We start from the raw sequence: 24,717 nt of genomic DNA on the forward strand, positions 1-24,717 counted from the left end.
AAGTGACTCTATCCAGTGTATGTTTATCCCATAGAATAACATTTCCGGGTTCAAGGTTCATGACTCAAATCTGACAGTTGTAATTTTCTACAATTATATACAACCGGTATTTTTCAAAATTGGTGTTGGAAGTCATTATTAGGTGTCATTTATTGGCTTTGTATGTGCAACAAATGCCTAACACTTCCTTCTGATAAGCCTGAACTGCTCGCCCACACTACCACAAAAGAGAGTATTTGGGATTATTAATTTAAGCTATGTGAACCAATTGGGGTTGGCTGGACTTTATCCATAGTGTGCCTTATTTTTGTACACTACATAGAAAAGCCAGCTTCCTACAATGAGTATCAGAATCCTTAAAAGCAATGTAGTTTGCTTCTAGTGGTATTGATTACCAGGCAAGGTGAAGGAAGCCAAGATTTTAGAGCATTTTTGAGGCGTGTGAATTTTTCTGTGGCCTATCCACCAATGTTGTCTAAATCTAACAGCAGTCAAGACTTTCAAAGAAATATATGCTACAAAGTAAAGGCTTGCTTTAAAACATTAAATAAATTAGGAATGGAAACATCCATTTTTGAACTGTGGCATACCTATAAAACCCAATTGTGAAGTGCCTTCTCTAAAACACCATGTCCTTCTACCCCTTCATAATGTTATAAATTACTATAAGGGCACCAAAGATATGAGAAACTGAGGATGCTGGCATTGGGACAATTTTAACAGCAAGCCTCTTTCATTTGGCTAATGTCTGCATAGGTCTCTTGATGCTAAAAGAAAATATTTTTAATTCAGGTAGCTCAGGGTATTTCAGAGATTATTTTGGGAGATAAGGCTATACGAACTCTTGTGTGAAAGTTAGTACCTCTAAAATTAAGTGTGCATGTAAAAATAGAAAAATAAAAATTCTTACTGTTTGTCCTTTTAATTCCAACACAATATCCCCAGAAAGTTAAAACTGGTTTGTGCCTACATTCTCGAGGTTTGTATTGTCCGCCAGGAAACCAGAGTCATTTTCGTGCATCATGGTGAAACATATGAAGTCAGCAGATCAAATGCTGTTGATCTGTAGTATTTATTCAATTGCTAAGCTGGAATGATGCATGTTTTAATCAAATGGTTTACTTTCTAATTCTATTGCAGATTTTATTTAGCCAAACACAGTGGTAGGCAGCTGACGCTCCAGCACCACATGGGTTCTGCAGACTTGAATGCCACATTTTATGGACCTGTGAAAAAGGTAAGTCTAAGGTACAGCATTCTTAAATGCGAATATTGTTTTCATTAATTTCATTAAACTTTAGAAGATTTTGTACGTAGGGCACATACCATCTATCTATCTATCTCACCACATGCTTCGGGTGCTCTCCTGCGCGATGTTGGGTGGCGTCACGTCACTCGTGCAGAAAATCATCGACGAACTCCATAGGGAAATAAATGATAAAGGGTTTAATGGGCAACAGCTTGAAGACTGACAGCTCGTTTCAGCAACAACTCCTTTTTCAATGCCAGTTAGTTTCAAACAGCACAGTATTTAAACATACCAGAAGAAAATACACAATCGTGGTAATAGAAAGTGAGGATGTCCCGCAAAGTCCAATTCATTACAATAATTACACGGCGGCCATTTTAACATTGCTAGTGAGATCATTTCTATAGAGCCAACGACTACCGGTTCAAATCTCATATCCTCTTAACAAAGAGATATCCTCATTTCATACAAATTCATATCATGAATGTGTTGATACATGTGCACAGAACGGGAGCATTGAAAATGAAAATAATGGAGGCAAGTCATTAAAGAGGTTATTACATTCTGACACAAAACGAAACCGATGCAGAATCCTATTTGATTGTGTCAAGTCCAACAGGTGTACAAAAAATATATTGCTCATACTCCTTATGGGTGAACAATCAAGCCCAGTATTGGCGTTCATTAACCATATAGGTTTCAAAACTGAGCATCGGTGCATTGTATATACAGAGCGGAGATAATTATAATAATATGAAAACCACATCTCTTTTATGGACTCTGAAGTAACAAACAATCAAGCCCTGAATGGGCATATTTACAACAGTGCCCTAAGAGGAAAAATCCAATCAGGTGCAAAAAGATGTATACAGCAAGGGGTGCTACTCAGAAAATCCCCTATACTCTGGAAACTAATTACAGGCGGCCACATAATTAACCTATGTGAACCCACAGTTCTTCCTTTTTGTTAAGGCCTATCAGTTTTTTGGCGAGTAGGAGAGCAAGTGAGACACTACAGCTAGTTGGTCCTGGGCTTCTGGGAATTAAGGTGGTAGGAGGACTCAGTCCCTATACACCAAGGTCCTATAATCCTGCGCATAGTACTGTTCTTGGGCAGAATTCTTGCAACGCCTTGAGCTTTTGGCACCAAAATTCAAGGCTTCATTTTGACCCTGAATGAGACATATCCAGCTTCATGGCGTTCTCCTAAGCCACAATCTTGTCTTGAATGTGCAGCATGTCAGCAGAAAGAAGCTGCCAAGTGACCAGAAAAGACGAGCATGGTGCAAATCACAATTGTATCATAAAAGAAAAGGTATGCCCTATGTAAAATTCCAGGTCCTAGAGCAAGGGGGAGAGACGATAACTATCAAAAAGGACTCTTGTCTGACCTATATCTCTTTATAGGTGGCCTCCTAAGGGCTCACATTCAAGACAGACCCCCAGCACAGATCTCAACAACAACGAATTGTTCAATCATACATTTTATTTATATTTGTTATACCCCAAAAATGTGTTCACACCTTTTTAAGTTAATTTTCTATCATTTGTTTGTCAATTCATTGTTGGCAGAATTGTACATATTCTTCACAATTCATATACAAGAGAATAAACAACAAATAACATTGCACAAATAAAAGATCACAAATTTCTATATGAGGATTTTATCCTATAGCAAAGGGCAACTAACATACACAGGTCAATAAATTACATTTATAAAAATTAGCTATAACCCCACTCTCAACCATCAAACATTCACTCTCACCAGTCAAAGCAATCTGACGCACACAGAACACACACACAAAAAGATACAATTGGGTAGGAACCTCCTGTTATTTTGTAGACGACATACACTTTTTCATAATTATGTGGTTTTGGTTCAATCTAAGGACTCTCCACTGATGTGTTGTCTTTAAGGGATTTCCCATGTGAATGGTCACGGTCAATGCACGATTTGGTGGATAGGCATTACAACAAACGTTATCAGTGGAGAGTCCTTACATTGATCCAAACCACATAATTATGAAAGAGTATATGTTTAACTGTATCCAATATCTCGTCCCTTTACTTTTATATTGAGGTAAGTATGATTCAGAATGCTTGGATTCCGCCTTTCATCAATTAGGCCTTCAATTACGCCGTCCAGGGCACCCTCTTGTAATGGTCCGTGCTTTGAGAGGAATTTAAGTCTCAAAGCAAGGGCCGTGACACTGGATGAGATATTGGATACAGTTAAATTGCAACAAAACAAACCCTTAGAATTTGAGGCTGTGGATTTTCACTGAAGGGTTAAGCGTAAAAGAGTGTCAGACTCCTTAGCACTTGGATAATTTGGATTAAGGAAAAGTACCCTTGTATGCACGACATTATTTTTTGGCAGCAAATCATATAAAAGGTTTACGATTATATACTGGCACTACATAGTGTCATATTTTGTGCTCTTGAGAAAGATGGTATATTTGAACTTGACACCATCAAAACGCGTCTGGTGGTTTTCACAATCTGTGTAGTGGCTGGAACCATAGATAGAGATTTTGGCACAACCTATCTGGCTCCAGCTAAATTATTTCCCAAACAAGGATGTGTGTTGTCTATGACAAAGTGTACTGTCTTGTTTTGTACTCGCCACACTAGTGTTGCACATTTCGTATGTTTTATATTTTTTTATGATCCATTGTTTTTTAGATAGGTCTTTGTACTCTGGTTAAAGGATGGTATACATGTGATGTATAGTGTGATGATATTGTGTTTTAATTAAAGTTCTAGATGAAATGTTTTTAATTGTACAATAATAAATGATAGATAAATCATCTATTGTATTTTGAGCCGTGGGTTTACAACTAGAATCCCTCTTGTATAATTGTGTGTGTAGGAATGGTTGAATTATTGGAGTGAGTATTATATTAGAATCTTAATACCAAAGGAAGCTTTTTTTTTTTTTTTTTTTACCGAGTGAAGTCTGAGCCCAACTGTAACTTTCCTGTGACCTTTGTGTTTTTTTTCAGTGAGTTTTTAAGGTTTTTTAAATTCTGTTTCCTAATTATAACAACCGGGTAACCTTTTGTTTTTCAGTTAATTTCTAAGGTTTTTTTAACGTAAAGTATGCTGCCCATCAGAATGCACAGTGGGCGATTAAACACAGGGCCTGCCATTGTGCTGCCCCCACATAAGCTTGCCGCTCTTGCACCCCTCTCCCTTGAAGTCCAATGTGCAAGTCTATGACCCTGCTCCCTCATTACAGCCATTTGTGGCCATTGTCCTGTCACTGCCCTTCCTGCTTGCCCTAAACAGTTAGCTTGCTGCCCCATCCACCTCCGTCTTACCCTCTGTTATCAGAGTCCATGCACAAGGCCCCTGCTCCTGTCCGTCATGCTCTGATGTGCTGCCACTGCCCTCGATTAAGCTTAATGCCCCTGCCCACTCCTCCTGTCCTCTGTTGCCCAATTATTTGCCTCATCATTGTCCTCCTGCTTAGCCTCAGTGCTTAGCTTACTGCTCCTACTCTCCTTTCACTTTCCCTCCGATGTCTGTTTTCATACCCCTGCTCCTTCCTTTCTGCCCACCACATTCCATGGACCTGCCACACTCCTATCTACTCTGAGTGTTCTGTTGAGCTGCGACTGCCCCTTCCACCTGCCTAGCATGGTAAGATGGCTGCTGCCCGTCCCTGCCACCTCCTTCCAGCCTGTCCAAGTTGCATTCCCAATCCCCTCTCTCCTGTCCTCCATGGTCCATTTGGCTGCCACTCCCTTCTGCCCTTCTTGCTCTGTTTTGCTCCAGCTGCTCCTCCTGCCTTCCTTGTGTGGTTTGTTGGGAAGTCCCTTCCTCTTACCTCTTTGGTGTGTCCAGCCCCTACCCCCTCCCTTCTATCCTCCATGGTCCTTTGTGTATGCCCCTATCTCCTTCCTCTTGCCCACCATGGCTGTTGTGCTGCCACTAACCCTCCTGCTTGCCGTGGATGGTCTTCTGTGCTGCCACATCCCCTCCCACCTGCCCTGTGAAGTCAGTTTGCTGCCCCTGAACCCCCTCCCACCTTTCCTCCAATGTCTGTGTGTATGCCAATATAGTCTCACTGTTGCCCTCCATGGTGTGTTGTGCTTCCAGTGCCCATCGCTCGTGCCCTCCATGGTCAGCTTGCTGGTCCTGCCTTACCCCAGGCCTCAGTTTTCCATGTATAGACCCCTATCCCTTCCCTTCTGCTTTATCTGGTCTTTTGTCGTGACCCTGCCTCCTCCCTCCTGCTTTTCATGGTCAGTTATGCTGCAACCATCCCTCCTGTCTGTCCGATATTTTCAACTTGCTGTCGTTGCCTCTTTCCCCTCTGCTCTCTGTTTGTAATGTGCATGGTCCCTGTCCCCTCCCTATTGCTTTCGATGGTCCGTTGTGCTGCACTGCAATCACACTTGCCCTGTGTGGTGTATTGTGCTGCTACAACCCCTGGTGCCTGGTCTGTAAGGTCAGTTTGGTGCCCCTATCCATCTTCCTCCTGTCCTCTTTTATCAGGGTCCAAGTCCCTACCCCAATTCTTCTGCCCTCTGTGATCAAATGTACCTTATTTGCCAACTTTTTGAACTTGGTAAGAGGGAAAGTTTGGAAAAAGAAAACCTGGGGAATTGATTTTCCCCATTGACTCACATTGGAAAAAAAGGACCTTTTAGGCAGCAGACAGATAAAATAAAGCCCTTTTGTTCTTAAAAACAACTAGAGTCTCCTACCTGAATCGGGTCTGTTGTCATGTACGGTTGTACTGCACTGCCTCTTCCTTCTGCCCTCAATGGTCTTTCATTATTGCCACAGCCTCTGAAACTACTGAATGGATTACACCAAATCAGAACAAGCATTTGCAATGCAATGGATCTCGCATTTGCGAGAGTTTAAATTATTGGCATTGTAAATGTCATTGCCTTTTATTCATCTGTTTTGATAGTTAAAACATAAATAGGCATTGTCATTTACAATGCCAATAGCTGAAACTCTTGTAAATGTGAGGCCTATTTCATTTTAAAGAAGCAGCTGCCATTGTCCCGGGCTGCTTGGAAAGTAAAAGCATGCATGTCGTGCTGAATGTTGCAGGAAAGCATGTTGTGCCTGCAGTGGGAGAAACTCATTAAAGAAAATAGTGCTACAGGTTAAAAAAGACATACGGCGTAACAGAAGTAAAAGGGCAGTCCTCATGGGAGGTTACAAATGAAGACAAGGCGGTGCTAAAGAGGGACTAACAAGCCTATTAATTAATCCGAAGCCAGCATTTACAAAGGACAATGACAAAATCCAATGAAAAAAATAGGCAGAGTGTGCGGAGCTTCAATTCCATACTCTAATACAGCATGCCACGCAGAGCAGCACATGCGCTGCCCAGGCTCAACCTAAAAAGCAAGCTTTTTGGACCAATATCTAGCTTTCTGCCAAATTTGATGTAATTCTGTTCAGAGATTCAGGCTGTATACATGTTTAAGAAATGAAAAATCCCCATAGACTTAACATAGGACCCCCCTTTTTTCTTGGCCACCGCTTGACGGATCACCTCGAAACTTTCAACATAGCACCTAAACCAAAAGGGGATTTTTATTATTTACATTTTGTGAAAGATTCATGAATTGGTGCCAAAGTTATTGACCAAACACAAAACGCTTTTCCTCTGGAAACTTTGATCCTAACTATAACCTCCTACCGGCGACCACCACACTGAAAAAACCATAGGTTTCAGGGGTGTTATAGTTAGCTGGACATTTCAGTCATACGAAACTATTGAAATTCCTCCGTTATAGTTAGTTGTACTAACCGTAACTCTCATTTATATAGCGCTTACGACCCCTGACGAGGCATCGAAGCGCTTTTTCGGTGAGTAGCACGCTTTTCCGGGACCCATAGAGGATAAGTGTTGAATTAGTATAGTGAAACATGCGAGTACATTTTAAGTGGTGGATAGGTTAGTCAGTTAATTGGATTTGGAATGATAGCAGAAGGATAGAGGAGGACAAAGGTTTGTATTTATATAGCGCTTGTTGACACACGCTATTCAGGAAGCCTACAAAGGATTAGTGGTGAATTAATATGGTGAAATATGAAGTAATTTCAGTGGTGGATATTAGTTACTTGGAGTGAGAAGGATAGCGGAGGGATAAAAGGGGGAGAAAGATTTACATTCATATAGCACTTGTTACCCCTGATGGGTGTTGAAGCGCTTTTCTGGCAAGTAGCACGCCACTCCAAAACCCATAAAGGATTACTGTTGAAAATTAGTATAGTAAAAAATAAAAATATGAAGTAATTTGAGTAGCGGATATGTTATTCTGTTATTTGGGTAGTATATTAGTATAGTTTAATATGGAATTTGAGAAGTGAACATGTTAGTCTGTTAATTTCGATTGAAAAGGATAGTGGAGGGATAAAAGAGTGAAAGATTATTATTTAAAACATTTTTAGGTCTTAGCAATAGGAGGAGGCTTTTGGATGAGTAAAAAGGAGTTTTGGAGGGGAGGACTCAGTGGATTGGGTATTGCTAAATGAGAAAAAGGGCAGCATTTCTAGCCCTAGTCCCGACCAGTCATGAACAGGCTCAAACAGGGAACTGCCCTTGTCCTCTCCGCCCATAACAGGCTCAAACATGGAACTGCCCTTGTCCTCTCCGCCCATAACCGGCTCAAACAGGGAACTGATCTTGTCCTTTCCGCCCTTCGCCTCGATGCCCGGGCTGAGACGCCCTAACCCTGGCCTTTTATAGCCCTAGTAATCAGGTGACCCCTTCAGCCAATGGGGTCCCTAGCCCTAACACTATCCAATCACAACACTAGCCCTAAAATCTAGAACCAACAGGAAACCAGGACCTCACAGCCAATCTTAGCCCTAGTCCAAGCACCCAATCAGTTCAAAAACCCTGATCTCTACGTCCAATAAAGGCCCTAGCCCTACCAGTAGTCCCAAAACAAGTCCATGCAGCCAATGTCACAGGTAGCCCTAGTCCCTACTGCCAATAGAAAGCCTAACCCTACTCTAAGTCCCACACCAAGTCCAGCAACCAATCACACCAGAAGCCCTAATCGTTACTTCCAGTTAAAGGTCTAAACCTAGCCCTAGTCCCACCCTACTCCCAATAACATAAGAAGCCCTAGTCCCTACTTCCAATAGACATTCTAACCCTAGCCCTAGTCCCAACCCTACAATGATTGAATCATAGACCCAGAAACCAATCAGAACCCTCAAATACCCAACCAATGAGGACATTAACCCTAATCCAATAGAAATACCAGATACAACCACCAATCAGTGTAGACATGTACCAACCACTAGCAGACCATATATGGTCCAAGCGACCTCAGACAAGGTTTGCTGGCCAGGGAGCTGGAAGCTGCTTCTGCTGTTCAGAATCTCCTAGGAGACACAGACTCAATCCACACTTTGGACTTCAGCAGGTAAGGGCCTCACTAACTTGAAATCTAACAATACTGTTTGAATAAAACTTTACTCCTCCTGCTGGCCAAAAAACAAAGTGCACAGGCCCTAGTTCATCGTTCAATAACTTTTATTCGATTATCAATTGTATAATCATAAAAAGTACATAGAAAAAAGTTTTGATCACAAACATAAATTTAAAAAGGACAAGGTTAAAAAAGATACTTAGCAGAAGCTTATGATTTAAATGTTTCTGATCAGTTTAAAAGTTTTTGATGTAATGTGATGATGGCTTTAAGAAAAGTCACTATGGATTTAGCTTCATGTGGTGTGTTCAAGCTCTGCAGAAAGAGGAATGCGGAATAGCACTGTCTATGACCACTGGATCGAAGGAGTGGGATAATCCATGATTTACGTGGAGATTTGTAATATTTACAGAACAAAGTAACATGGATCGTTGTCTGTAGAGAAATTCCATCGCATGGACAGTTCATCAATTTGCGGGACCAGTTTTGAATTTCCGGAAAAGAGACTAAACGAAAAAATGTGTTAAAACGGAATCTTGTTAGTAAGAATTTCTCATAGTTTGACAAAAAGTAGGACAGGTAGGGTTGCATGCCTTTGAGAGGTTGTATTGCACAAATTTGTTCATTTGAAGATTTTGTGATCTCAGCTTGGTTTCGGAGCTCTCTCAGGTGTGCCAAGCACATTGATTTTAAGTGTTTCCTGGAGATATCTTCGATAGTAGCAGGATCTTCAAAGTAGGACTTGCAGCCGAGGTCATTAAAAAAGTTCCTTACATAAATCAGCCATGGGATCTTATGCCAGTTGGATAGAGCTAAACAGTCTGTAATGAGGGAACGGGTTAAGTGACACTCAGGTTTGGTCCATATACGTTGCCACAGTAAAATGGGTTGAGAGCGTATAGTGTCAGTAATATGTTCCATGCCGAGCTCATTGTGCGAAGCAAAGATCGGGGAGATTTGCGGGAGGGCTAGGACATATTTAATAAAGCCATTCTCCGTTACTTGTAGATGGTCTATATGGGCATAGCCCCATACGCCTGCTCCGTAAGTAGCCACACTGTGGCACTTGGCGTAGTATATTTTCAAAAGTTCAGGTGGCGCGGGTTTCCCCAGTTTCCTCGAGAATGAGATCAGGGCCGATGTTGCACGACGAAAGTGAAGGTTTCTAGTGGCAGTGGCTTGACGCCAATTAAACGCATCGTCCACCAGAATTCCTAGGTAGGGGTAGACTGAGGTTTTTTCCAGCTTGGTATTATCCACCAATATCGATCTATGGTTTTTAACCCTGGGGCCAATGTGCATAGTAAAGGTTTTCTTTATGTTAATTTTGAGGCCAAGTGAGTCCATGAAACTGCTATATTTGTTAATTTGATTCTGAAGTTGATTCAAAGTACGGGCTAAGATGACTGAATCATCGGCGTATAGCAGTGTGGGTATCGGGCGGTGGTTTATCTGGGGTAGATCCTGGCTCCCTTCCAGCATAGCCTGCTCTAGTCCATTGGTGTAAAGATTGAACAGGAAGGGAGCCAGTACACAACCCTGTCTTACTCCCTTTGTTATTGGAAATGAGCGGGACAACTCACCGTTGGTACCGAATCTAACTCGCCCAGAGGCATTTGAATAGAGTTCGCGTAAGAAGACTATTAATGGGGGGTCCACTCCAAGGTCGCTGAGTATTTCCCAGAGTTTTCCATGTTGGACGAAGTCAAATGCCGCGCTGAGGTCGACATAGACGAGGAAGATGTTACCTCCTTTGGCGCCAACATATTTCCCAGTCAGGAGGGCAAGGTTGAGGGCCTGTTCCACGGTCCCAAGCCCCTTCTGGAAACCGTATTGCAGGTCGGTTATGATGTTGTTTTCCTGGGCCCAAGATTGTAAACGGTCCAGGAGCATTCGACCTGCAATTTTACCCATGGAATCCAGAAGGGAGATTGGCCTGTAACAGGCTGGGTCGTTGCGGTCGCCTTTTTTAAAGATGGGTAACAGGGTTGATGTCGACCATGACTGAAAGAGCCCAACCGAAGTTACTGCTGCCATAACCCGAGTGATTATCGGTGACCAAAATTCTGTATTATGGAGGAAGATGTCCATTGGAACTCCATCGGGGCCCGGAGCCTTGCCTGGTTTCGATGCCTTGATTGCTTTGATGACTTCGCTAAGTTGGAAATGAATATTTATCGGATAGATGTTATTCTTCGATATGTGGGCATCACTTGGTATTGGTCCGATGTCTACTGCAATTTGGGCTGATGGACCAAAGATTTTGGAAAAATGCATGACCCAGTCTTCTTCAGTTACTGCCACATCTAGGTGTTGGCCTTCAATACTGTCGGCCAGAAAAGGAGATCTTATGACTTGCCAAAATAGGGCACTATCCTTCCTTTGGCTGCTGTCGTGGAGTTGTGACCATAGATCTTGTTTGATTTCTTTTTTGCGTTCCCGTCTGGCTAAGTTATATGATTTTCTTAGGTTAGAAATTTCCACGCGATCTCTTATAGGTCTATGTAAGGCTTCTTTTAGGCTTGAAAGGGCCTTCCGACAGGCTGCGTCGAACCATCTCATAGTAGAGGGCTTATTGTTCTTTAGCTTGACAAAGAGTTCATTACTGATTTTTTCTTGGATGTTGTGAAAGCTATTAACAATTGTTCGAGGTGTAGACTCTAAAGATATGCATTCCAGTATCCAAGGCTTAGATTTTTCGAGGATCCTCTCTGTCATCTCCACCGGGTCAGTCTTTGCCCATTTGACCGTGTAGCCATTCAGTTTATTCATAGTTAGTGAGTGCTGGTTTAAAAGACTCGATTTTACAGAGTGTGCATTGACCAATTTTGGGGTAATTCTTACACTGAGAGGGTAGTGGTCACTCATTACGTTTGTCCCAGTTGCAAAGTTTGTTAGTTGCCCCTTGAGAGAATGGGAGGACAATATATAGTCTATGGTTGTTAAAAAGCCTCTTCCATGAAAAGTTGGCAAAAAGTCTTGCTGTGGGTCTACTAGTTCATTTGAAAAGTCCAGGTCTAGAGAGAATATAATCTCATTTAATTTGTTGCCACAGGTCGAGTGGGCAAAGTGGGGCATGGGACTGCCAAGTTCATTTTTCAAGCCACAGATTCCACTTCTATGGTTGAGACACAGTGGGAGATTAAAATCACCGCCCCATATTAAGTGTGCTGTATTTTGATTAGGATCATTTTGCAAGGCTGTTCGAAAAGTAGCAATCTCTGTTAGGATTGTCAAACAATCCAATGTACCTGAATTATTGTAATAATTGATAAGAATATAAGTACAATCTTTTGTAAAATTTGTTTGCATGATTTGGTAGGTCGAGGATTCTTTTAGCATTTTTATGGATATACAGGGGAGAGTATTGGCAACGTAAATCATGAGACCCCCCTTGGGCCTGCCCATGGCTCCCTGCACCGCTGAGGTGAAGAAGGTTTTATATCCCGTTAGATGTTTTGGAGTTGTGCACCATGTTTCTTGAAGACAGAGTATCTGATGTTCCCTTACTGTTTCAGACCATGACTCTGATGTTATTTTGGAGGACAGTCCTGCAACATTCCAGTATATAATGGAAAGGTTCAGTTTTTTAGAATCAAGGGATACGTATGAGACGGGGGGTTCCCTCGAAACGCTCTCTGTCGAAATCTCTGTCAAGATCAGAGGAGGGATAATGGTATCTCTCGAATCGTTTGGTCGATGGGAATTTGGATCTGTCCTATCCCTAGGGAAAACGGAAACTCTGGTCGTCGCTCCGTTAGTAGAAATGTGGGAGGTGTCTACCACGGTCACTAGCTTAAGAGTTTGTGTTGATAGGCGAAGTTTGTTTTGCTTGGCTTCCGGATTTGGGTGGAAATAGGTGGTGTCTAGGGTTTGCTAGTGAGGACATGGTGTAGATGTTTTTACTCTTTGGTTGGGACCTGAACGGTCAATCCACCATCTCTAGGCAGTCAAAACGGTTTCCTGTTGGAAAGCCCTGCCAGCCCTCCTGTGGATGATAGGGTCTGCCTTGCCAGCGCTGCCTTTGCCAATCTCTAGATCTATTTCTATTTCCATGGCCATAGGTATAGCCCACCTGTTTCCATTGATCTTCTTGAGGGTGGTGCCAGTTCCAGGTTGGGATATATTGATGTGAGTTCAATGGCGGATAGAAGAAAGAAAGGTGTTGGGCATCTATTCCACCTTTTTTCTCCAATGAGGGCCAGGAGCAAATGTGTTCCACGGTAGATGGATCTCTGCATGTTACTATAATGCAGTCTCCGTGGATCGACTTAGGTTCTCCACCTACCCATGTTACTCTGCGGACTGTAGAGATCCCTCCGGAGTGGTGAGGTTCTAGTGGCCTATTGATACTTAGCCACTGCATGACCTTATTTTTGAGTGACCAGGCAGTTTCTGTCATACCTTCCGTTAGTTCAGGTACTCCAGTAAGAATGGTTATATATGGGGTAGCCTCTGGCGGCAGGTGGACTGGACGCCTAACTCCTGGTGTCTTTTTTGGGGTCTTTTTAGATATCAGCTGGGGTAAGACCGTTGGTTTGGAGGATATGGGTGTCGATTTATTTATAGCATGATTCGGGATTACGTTGCCTGCTGTATTCCCTGTTGTTCCTGGTTTTATCCGACCTGTACTGGGTGTGCGTTGGGGCAGCTCCGTAGTGGTTTTAGGCTTTTGTACACTAGGCATTGAATTTTGAAGGTTTTTCGTTGGGACATTATGTTGAGGTTTATGAGAAGGTGGAATGGTCGGGACTAATTGTTTTGTTGCTATAGGTGGTTGTGGTTGAAGAGGTGCTTTTGAGGGCTGAATAACGTTTCTTGTCCCTTGCTTAGCCGGATGTGAGTTTGTAGTAGGATATGTGGATGAAAAAATTGCTAATTGGGCTTCCAAGTTCCTTATACTGATTTGTATAGGTTTCAGCTGCTGAGAAAGAAGGTCTTTAATTGAGGTTAGTATGTGGGATGTGGTTTTACAAGTTTTACAGGGGTTATCTATATCCTCAATGAGGATAGAAGGGAGTAAGAGGTTGGTTTATATTGGAATTGTTGTCATTACTTGTGCGAGTTGCATTGACTGGTTGGATCGATCCCTCCCAGGCTCCCTCTCATGTCCTGGAGGAATGGCAGGAGCTACTGCGTTGTCAGAAGGATTCGTACTACCTTGTTTGGGAATGGCTCCTTCCCTTACTCCTCGAAGATAATTGTCTATATTAGATACTGATCTTTCGAGTGTTTGACAGGCTACTAGGTCGGGGGTTGCCTCTAGGTCATCTGATGATAGTGAATCGGACTCAGATTGAGTTACAGATAGATCAACTGTGCAAGGGACTGTATTAATATCAGCAACAGTCACAGACATGGGAAGGGAGGAGGTAGGTAGGGTATGCTGGATAGGGGAAACTGCAGTTGCTAGAAGACCCAGGGACGAGCGTTTTGCATTCATGAGGTCCAGTGACACTCTACGTTCGAGAAGAGAGATACTATGATCAATTACCTCGTTGGTCCGTGAGATGAATTGGTCTATCGGTCCAGTAATTTGAGCTACAGCCAGGGCAGTTTTGGTTTTGGTTTTACTTCTGGTTCTACTAGGCATGGTGGACATGTGCAATAGTCCTGTGTGCTGTAGGATGGAAAGCTTTTACGATAGGGACCAAGGGGAGTGGCCCGGACCGGCCTCTGCCGAGCACTAACGGGCAACAACGGGCCCGCCCTTGGCCCGGGCTTCGCCCCGGGCTGCGACCCGCGCGCGTCCCGCGATGCGCGGTAGTGGACTTACTTAAGATCCTGTTTGGATGAGAGGGGGCGTGGCACTGGGAGGGGGTGCGGCTCACGCGGGAAGAGGACCCAGCTGTTGGTGTTGAATGCTGGTCCTCGCAGTCCCGGGGCCGCGCCTCTCGCCTCCTCTGCGGCCACGGAGTTGGTCTCCTCCCACTGGAAACCAAGGGTGATTCAGAATCTTCTCAGCTACTCCTGTAGCGGCAAGCAGTTCACAGGGCAAAAACACCTCAAAGCGAGCGGCTCCCGCGTAGCGGGGGCCGCGAGAGGTGAAGAGCGTTTTGGTGGGGCGTGGCACTGGGAGGGGGCGCGGCTCACGCGGGAAGAGGACCCAGCTGTTGGTGTTGAATGCTGGTCCTCGCAGTCCCGGGGCCGCGCCTCTCGCCTCCTCTGCGGCCACGGAGTTGGTCTCCTCCTCCCACTGGAAACCAAGGGTGATTCAGAATCTTCTCAGCTACTCCTGTAGCGGCAAGCAGTTCACAGGGCAAAAACACCTCAAAGCGAGCGGCTCCCGCGTAGCGGGGGCCGCGAGAGGTGAAGAGCGTTTTGGTGGGGCGTGGCACTGGGAGGGGGCGCGGCTCACGCGGGAAGAGGACCCAGCTGTTGGTGTTGAATGCTGTTCCTCGCAGTCCCGGGGCCGCGCCTCTCGCCTCCTCTGCGGCCACGGAGTTGGTCTCCTCCTCCCACTGGAAACCAAGGGTGATTCAGAATCTTCTCAGCTACTCCTGTAGCGGCAAGCAGTTCACAGGGCAAAAACACCTCAAAGCGAGCGGCTCCCGCGTAGCGGGGGCCGCGAGAGGTGAAGAGCGTTTTGGTGGGGCGTGGCACTGGGAGGGGGCGCGGCTCACGCGGGAAGAGGACCCAGCTGTTGGTGTTGAATGCTGGTCCTCGCAGTCCCGGGGCCGCGCCTCTCACCTTCTCTGCGGCCACGGAGTTGGTCTCCTCCTCCCACTGGAAACCAAGGGTGATTCAGAATCTTCTCAGCTACTCCTGTAGCGGCAAGCAGTTCACAGGGCAAAGACACCTCAAAGCGAGCGGCTCCCGCATAGCGGGGGCCGCGAGAGGTGAAGAGCGTTTTGGTGGGGCGTGGCACTGGGAGGGGGCGCGGCTCACGCGGGAAGAGGACCCAGCTGTTGGTGTTGAATGCTGGTCCTCGCAGTCCCGGGGCCGCGCCCCTCGCCTCCTCTGCGGCCACGGAGTTGGTCTCCTCCTCCCACTGGAAACCAAGGGTGATTCAGAATCTTCTCAGCTACTCCTGTAGCGGCAAGCAGTTCACAGGGCAAAAACACCTCAAAGCGAGCGGCTTCTGCTGTTCAGAATCTCCTAGGAGACAGACAGACTCCATCCACACGTTGGACTTCAGCAGGTAAGGGCCTCACTAACTTGAAATCTAACAATACTGTTTGAATAAAACTTTACTCCCCCTGCTGGCCAAAAAACAAAGTGCACAGGCCCTAGTAAAACATAGTTTAAACTGCTCACAGAAGCACCCTCTGATGTAGAACATCCCTGTTGCTGGGGAGGGAGGCGGGGGGGCTGGTTTCACTGTCTTGTGAATACAAAATCGTGGCTGGGAGTGCACTGTTATAACATACAGATCTTAGCACAGAGCAAAGGAGACATTTGGAGAGAAAACAATTGTCACCAAGGTATGAGAGGGACAAACTACATAGGTTGGACTGCAAATCCCACAATTCAACACTCTAAATGGAGGCAATCGTGGGCAGGGAAAAACACTAGTTTAAAACACAACACAGGTGATAAAATATGCAATTACATGCAGGCTAAAACTACAATTTTTAACTGTAACAACCACAGGCAAAGACAGTAAACACAAAGTGAAAATTGTTTTTTAAGCAACTTTTTGTCTTGGGAAGAAACACCACTAATCTGTCTCCTTACCACTTCCTGGACTCTGCTCGCTGCAATCTGGGGCACAGGTAGGCTGCAACTCACAAGATGGAGGAGAATGATTTGGGGTGCACCCAGCTAGGCCTTAAGGGGCCTGGGCTGGTGTGAGAGGAGGGCTCAGACTTGCCTGGTAGCTGAATAGCCAATGATCTGCTGTCCTGGGGGTAGGGGCTTGGCAGCTGCTTATCCTGTTCTGAATCTCCTAGGAGACAGACGGGCTCAATCCACACTTTGGACTTCAGCCGGTAAGGGCCTCACTAACTTCAAATCTAACAATACTGTTTGAATACAACTTTACTCCCCCTGCTGGCCAAAAAACGAAGTGCACAGGCCCTAGTAAAACTACAATTTTTAACTGTAACAATCACTAAATATATTGGATAGTGACTAAACTGTGTGAATATCTGTATTATTTGGTCAGTTGTGTAAACTTCTGCACCAGTTAGTTACTAGCTACGTCAAAGTCTATATTAGTTATTGGTTAGTTAACTGGTTATTTGTATGGCAGAGTGAATCTGTGTGTGGTTTGGTGGGGGATCTGTGACTACCCAAAGATATGTGAATAGTTAATTCAGTAGGTATATGACGTTAAGACTAAGTGTTATAATAGTTGTTTGGGTAAGTGAATATCTTTATGGGTGTGGTGATGAGCAAATATATTTGTCAATGGTACATGTCCAACAAAGTAGAAAAAAATAAAAGGCAGTGTATGTGACACTCGTATATAAATAAAGTATACATAAAACTCATTAATTGCATGAGTGACTGTATAGATAACTGTATACCTGTAATAGTGATTTAATAACACACTAAGTATCAGTTACTATCTATATGAATACATTAAGTGCTATTAGTATAAGTGTGTAGCTGAGTAAATATAAATATGATACATTATTTCCAAAAGTGAGTAGGATGACTGCATAAGTGAATAGGTTGTGTGCTGGTGTGTAATGTCAATATAGCTGTATAAGTATATTTGATAGTGTTCTATTGATCATTGACAGCATGTATGAGTGAATCTATAGGTAATTGATTAGATGGGTGTGTAGATCTAGAAATCACTGAGTAGGTTTTTATATACTTGTATTGGTGTTCGTGTGTTGTTTCCTTCCCTCGCGGCCGGGCTTAGCTCCGCCCCCCGCCCTCACCGACCGGCCGGGCTTCGCTCCACCGGTCCAGCGCCCCAGAGCACTTTGCCAGACTGCAAACCCCAGGAGCCACAAGGGCACATCGCGCATTTCCCACGCGCCAGGAGGCGCTTAAAGACTCGCCTGCTGCAGAGTCCTTTGGTGTTAGTGTGTTGTTTCCTTCCCTCGCGGCTGGGCTTAGCTCCGCCCTCACCGACCGGCCGGGCTTCGCTCCGCCGGTCCAGAGCCCCAGAGCACTTTGCCAGACTGCAAGCCCCAGGAGCCAGAGGGGCACATCGCGCATTTCCCACGCGCCAGGAGGCGCTTAAAGACTCACCTGCTCCTTCGGCCCGCGAGGGCGCGCGCGGGACGCGCCGGGCTAAGCCCGGGCAAAGGGCGGGCCCTCTGTGGCCGGAGGAGGAGGACGGGACGGGCCACCCCCCTTGGCATGTCATGAGGAGGTAAAAGCTGCTGATTGACTTTTTCGTACTGGACATTAGCACCTGCCTTATAAACTTTATTAACCTGATTACCTCCATTCCTTACCATGATCCGCAAGGGGGTTGCCACTAAAACTGCTCTCTGGTTGGATTCTTGCTCTAGGACGAAAGACATGAATACAATTAGTACACTGTTAACTACGCGCAGAGATGTTGAAAAAACTTCCAACCAGCCTATAGATAGCCTAACCAGTAATCAATCCTCTCCAGAGATAATCAGTACAGGGTGTAGCCTCTCACTGTTGGAGGAACTAAACAGTCTATGTAAGACTAGGTATGCCCCAGTAGGATTACCCTCCCCGCCAAACAATATTAACCCGTCAACCCCTAATGAAAGTGTGCTGGAACCCTTCTCTATTTTCACAAAAGCCAATATACAAAGTATAGTACCAGTTCGGGCTACATCCGCCAAAAGGAAACATGACGGGGACAAATATAATGAGTCAAACTAAAATACTAAAATTACAACATGGGCCCTCTAGTCGTACTTTGTCTCTTACCAATTCCCCCCCAAATCCAGAGGTGGCTAATAAATCAGACGACCTAGCACCCATTTCCCAGATGGCTTTATTGTCTATGATCGAACAATTGATCAAATCTATCGTATACCCCCTGATTGACAAAATTAACACCTTGGGGGATAGACTGACAGGGATTGAGGAAACAATTAAACTTAATTTGTTACTTTCTACCAAAGTTGCAACATCTAATCATCCCTTGACAATTGCCCCCCCCCCCGAACGTACCTAAACCAACTATACAAAATAAAGCTGCCCAAACCCAAGTAATAGTTTCCTCCTCTTCGCCCCCAAATGTTCCTAAAGCCCCTCTTAAACCCACCATAGTGCACAATATTGTTACCAGAGTAGACCGCAATAGGGTTTCTCGAATTCATCTACCTCCAGAGGCCGCTCCATTCGTGTGCGTCCTCTCTGGAGTCCCGCAACTCAAACAGGGAAAAACAGAGACACAACATGACCTGTTAAATAAGGTCATGTTTTGGCTAACAAAAAATAGACCCCTGCCCCATGATCTTGACAGAAGGATCATGAGTGCGAGGAGAGTGGGCTGGTTAGGTCCCCTCCCAAAAGACATCACTGGTGACCTGGTACTAATAAGATTTAGGAGTAGACATATTGTTCCATACCTCCAAACCTGGACACCCAGAGAAGGTGATGGCCCCATATCTATCTGGGACCTTCACGATTTCTACCCAAGCACTTCATATATCCCAGGCCCTAGACCGGCGGCTGAGGATAATACCAGGATGGGCAGAGGAGTTTGCGTACCGCAGTATCCCCGCGCTTAACAATATTGATCTAACATATAACAATCTTAAGTACTGATGTATTGTAAGAACTGTTATCATGAATCCTGTAAAGTATGTTATTACCAAGATAGTCATTTCTACAGGGTGAGCAAATGTTTTTAATTTTTTAACTTGCAGATAATTTGTGACTCCATATGTATGTTTCCTTTTAATCATGATTGTATTTTTTAACTGTACGCTTTTATGATTTTAAACAAAAATCGAATAAAGCAATTTGAATTGAAAATTGATTGATACGTGTACTGTACTGCATAGTGGACGCAACCATATTATCTCAGACACTGGGGAATATTTCGGTCATGTAGCTGTGTCCCCCCTCCCTTGAAGCAGAGGCAGAGTGGGCTGGTCCAATGTACGCAAGATCAGCATAAGACTATAAATAATTAACAACTTGAATTCAGCTTTCCATGTACACTACAGACAGCATTGAAGTTATCCTTGATTTATGTAAGGCAGACACAATTTTGTTAACTGATGCAACAAAGAACATTCCTCAATGTCTATACTGAGTACTGCCTTCAAATGTACACTACGATCAACAGAGTTCACTACTTGATACCAGAAACGCATCAGCTCTACAGACAATATTAAATTAATTCTCGATTGATTTAAGGCAGAGACAATTGTACTGTGTCCTCAGATTTTGTTAACTGTGACAAAAAAGCATTCATCAATGTTTGTGTCGACTACTGCCCTCTATGTACACTGCGGACAGCAGGGTTCACAACTTGATTTCAACTTTGCATCTACATTACGGACAGTAGGGAATTCATTCTTCATTTATTTAATGCAGACAAAATTGTACTGTATGTGTTCAGCTTTTGTTAAAATAAGAGACAAAAATAATTTGTCCATATCTGTGCTCAGTAGTGCCTTCGATCTACAGTGCGGACAGCAGGGTTCACAATTTCAATTCAGCTTTGAATCTATACTACGGACAGCATGAAATTTGGCCTTGATTTATTTAAGGTAGAGATAATTGTACTTTGTCTTCAGATTTTGTTAAAGGATATGACCGAAAGAATTTCTTGATGTCTGTGCTGACTACTGCCTTCGATCTACATTGTGAGGGCTTGCGATTCTGGTGAAATGGCGATTGAAGTAGGCAAGAGACATTGTACCAGTGCGACCCTAGGCCCAGCCACTATGCCCTACTCTCCAGCGGGTCGAACTACCTACACCAGAGACAGGCTTCTTGGACTTAACCCCCCGAAAAACCCCAAGTGTAACTATATCTATCCAGGAGAAAAACCGTTTACTAAATGTGACCTCTGCTATCCAGCCCCTGCCGTCGTAGAATGCTGCGGCCTACAGCTCGGCCTCCTTAACTGTAGGTCCCTCCCTAAACATTCTCACGAAATCAACCTCCTGATACACGATCAAGCCATCGACATTCTGTTCCTCACGGAAACGTGGCTCACCCCCTGCTCTGATTATGACATTGTCAATGCTCTACCACCTGGCTACCAAATCCACTCACAGAATAGACCCCTCGGCAGAGGAGGTGGCCTGGCAATAATCTACAGAGAGCGATTCTCCTGCAGAACCAATGATGGTAAGATCGACGACTGTGAAAGCTGCCACTTTGCCTTACAGATATCCCCTGTATCCTCCCTCTCCGGTTTACTGATATACCGCCCGCCGGGAGCCCCAGCCAAATTCTAAAGCACCCTCGTCGACATAATCTCCCAGATGGCAACCACCACTCCCAATTTTCTAATCCTGGGAGACTTGAACCTCCATCTACTAGACCCCAGGGACATAACGGCTTCCTAACTTCTGCTGGACCTCACGTCTTTTGGCATCCGACTTGTGAACTCAGAGCCCACTCATGACAAGGGACACCTCTTGGACCCCATCTTCACCAACATCTCCGTCCTCAAAACCCACACCCCCCTTCCCCTACCCTGGACAGACCATTTACTGATACCCATTTACTGGCATCTCTTTGTCCCACCGACCCTACCGGCCAAAACCCGGGTTACTGATCGACGCTGGCACAAACTTTCACCAGAAAAATGGACCGCCACTCTCAGGGTCACTTCTCCACCCCTGGCCACTGATCCAGTTACTGCTGACACCCAGTTCAACTCCTGGCTTTCCCACTCACTTGACGATCTCCTCCCCAAAACTACCACCCTAAAACGAGTCAAAAGAGTGAACCCGGCTCCCTGGTACACTCCCGATCTTAACCTGTTACGAAAGGAATGCAAAAGAACAGAGCGCTCTTGGAGGAAGGATAAATCCAGAGGAAAAAAAGCTGCCTTCCGCACCTCCTTAAAAAACTACAAATCGCCCTACGCAGTACCAAAAGCGCATATTTTGATAAAAGGGTAAAAAAAACTCCTGCTCCGCTAGGGAAACCTTCATCATTTTAAAAGATTTGCTCAAAGTCCCAGATCCGCGACCAGAGAACCTTCCAGACCCTAACACCTCGGAAGAGAAATGTCTCAAACTGGCCAAATTCTTCGAAGAGAAAATCCAGAAAATTCTCGAATCCCTATCCCCTGTCGACCTCTGTCTCGTTGAGGAGAACTGCACTAATTCGACCCCCACCACCATCCAACTAAATTCTCTCGGCCCGGTAACTATGGAAGAGATCTTAAATACGCTAGCTACAATCAAAAACTGCTCTCCTAGAGACCCGGTACCCTTACGCATCCTAAAAAAAAGTGGCCCCCACGATCGCTCCTCCTTTAACTGACCTCATTAACTCCTCACTGCTCCTGGGAAAAGTCCCCTCCAGCTGGAAAAAGGCCGTTGTCAAGGCGCTCCTTAAAAAACCTTCACTTGACCCCCTGGACATGGCCAATTATAGGACAATCTCCCTCCTCCCCGGAATAAGTAAAATCACCGAAAAGCTAGTCAACAAAAAGCTCTCGCAGTTTCTGGAGTCTAACAACTTGCTCAGAAGCTCCCAAACCGGATTCCGCCCAGGGCAAGGCACTGACATCGCCCTGCTTGCGGCAGTCGAGGAGGCCAGAATCATTTTGGACGCGGGAGGATCAGTGGCAGTGATCCTCCTGGACCTCAGTGCGGCCTTCGACACTGTCAGCCACCGGGTCTTAATCCAGCGACTCAAAAACATCGGGGTGGAGGGCACCGCCTTGGCCTGGTTCACATCATTTCTAGACCATCGCTCCTTCCAGGTCTGGGAGGACGACACCCGCTCTCCCACAACCCCCCTCCAATGTGGAGTGCCACAGGGCTCGTCACTAAGCCCGACATTATTTAATGTCTACATGTCCCCGTTGGAGGAGGTGGTCATCCCGTTCGGAGTGAAAATTATCAGCTACGCGGATGACACTCAATTAGTGGTGTCTCTATCTCTGTTAGGACCCGGAGTCTTTAGGGCATGTTCTGAGTGTGTTGTTAGGTGAATTTTGCTCCAACAGGGACTACAAGTCCCAGAATGCCGTGAGGCACGCTGCGGATGACCATGATCCTCCTGCACCAATCAGATACCGATGGGGAGGTTCTTATGTCTTCCTTCCCCTATCGATGGTGCTTGGTTTTCATTTTGAATCCTGCCTGTATCCCGACCCTTGGATCACCGCTGCTCATTGAACTGGTTCGTGATTACTTGTCCCCGCATTCGCTGCTGAAGCCTCGCGCGGCCGCGCTGGCTTTTTGCAGCATCTCCTTTTACATTCCTTATCCCTGCTCTGTGTCAACTCCCCCACGCCGCAGAGCTCATCGGAGTCATTCACCTCCCTTCCCGTTCTGCTGTTTGCGGATCTCCGTTGTTGACATTCCTGTCCAAAACACCCGACCCGTAAGCCCCTGCTGAGGCCCTACGACGTCTTACCTGAGGCTGGAGTTCCCGTTGTGATTTCTTGACGGGTCAGTGGCCCAACAGAAAAAATACTTATTTCTTTCTCCGGAGTGAAGGACGCCGAGTGTTAGCGTCTGTCAGCCGTTTCTCGGGGAGACTCTCCCGTGAGCGGCTCCAGTGGATTTCACGTTGTTTTGTACTTTACGAACTCAGTGAGAATTATCACGAACTTTAAAGAAACTTACTTTTGGACTCTGCTTATTGGACAGAGAAAGAGAGACTGTGTTTGGACTCCTTTGTTCTTCCGAGGATACCTTCCCTGGAAAAGAGAGACCTACATATCCACCCTGCCTTTTTTTGGTTCGTATGTTATTGGTTTTTTTTGTGGATACCTTTTGGGTGCGATATTCAAGTTGGGCAGGTAAGAGCCTTGCAGCACACTCATTACAGGAAAACGTAGGTGACCCTGTTCTTCTATAGTAGTGTTCTAAAATACCCTGTTGTGTGTCTGTTTTCTTCTCTCCCCTGCAGGCTGCTGCTTCCTATTGGGCGTTCCTTGTCTAAAGTACCCTGTCTTCCTACAAAGAGACTTAAGGGTTTTAGGTCTCTCTCTTTTCTGGCGTCACGGCCCGCTCTGTGTGTATTTACGAGCAGCAGAGGGTGTTGTGTCGTAGGAACAGAGGGAGGCACTGTCTACTCTTCTGAGGAGCTGGTTTCTGCTTCGAGCCTGTTGCTCGCCCGACAGAAAACCAAGCCCACGTTTATTCCTCCTCCCGAGGGTAGACAGTCATGGACGACGCGGTCATGCAGGGAGAGACAGACGAGATAACCCTCAGAGAACTAGCCGCCACAGTTGTGAATCTCCAAACCGAACTGAAACTGATGAGGAATGAGAATCTGAGGTTATCGACAGAAAACACTAGACTGGTAGAAGCTAGTAGAACTCATGAGGTACAAGCTAGGCATAGGAAAAGCTATATCCACCCTTCACACTTTCAGGTATCTAGTGGTAGTACTCCTGAGGTCCCTCCTACCCCTGTCGCCTCCGCCTCTCCTGTTCAGGTCACTGTAGTCACCCCCCCTCAAACACCATTAGCGATGCCAGAAAGATTTAGCGGAGATAGCCAGAACTTTAAGGTGTTCTTGAACCAATGCCACCTGATGTTTTTGTGTAAAGCCTCCTCATTCCCTGATGACGCAGCTAAGATCGCTTTTATAATTTCTTATTTGAGTGGAAACGCCGCCTCATGGGCAGTTACACTGGTAGAGAACGATGATCCCGTGTTATATAACCTCACCCTGTTTAAGGAGCGTATGAAAGGCCTTTTTTCTAGGCATACGTATATGCAGGCGAGTGACAATGAACTCCTTAATCTGCGACAGGGCTCAAAAGATTTACTGTCTTATATCACCGCCTTCAACCGTCTAGTGACAGAGACACACTGGCCTGACGATAAACGGACTTCGTTGTTTTATAGAGGGCTGAAAGATGAGCTTAAAGACATCTTATCCCAAATAGTGGATCCTCCTGAAAATTGTGCTGAATTCATTGATCTTGTGGTCAAATTAGACCACCGCCTGGCTGAGAGAAAGGGTGAAAAAACGCGCGGGGATTTCCCCAAGTTTTTGCTA

At 45.2% G+C, this 24,717-nt stretch overlaps 1 protein-coding gene across 1 annotated transcript in view; it reads left to right on the top strand.

The window, feature by feature from the left end:
• Positions 1-24,717, top strand: part of CUL3 (cullin 3) — a 580,651-nt gene that overhangs the window by 397,428 nt on the left and 158,506 nt on the right. The window contains exon 12 of the mRNA XM_078665956.1: positions 1,141-1,237. Within this exon, the coding sequence (XP_078522082.1) occupies positions 1,141-1,237 (97 nt within the window). The remainder of the gene's footprint in view (positions 1-1,140; positions 1,238-24,717) is intronic.

Source organism: Lissotriton helveticus, chromosome 11 (assembly GCF_964261635.1).
Source record: "Lissotriton helveticus chromosome 11, aLisHel1.1, whole genome shotgun sequence".
Taxonomy (NCBI): domain Eukaryota; kingdom Metazoa; phylum Chordata; class Amphibia; order Caudata; family Salamandridae; genus Lissotriton; species Lissotriton helveticus.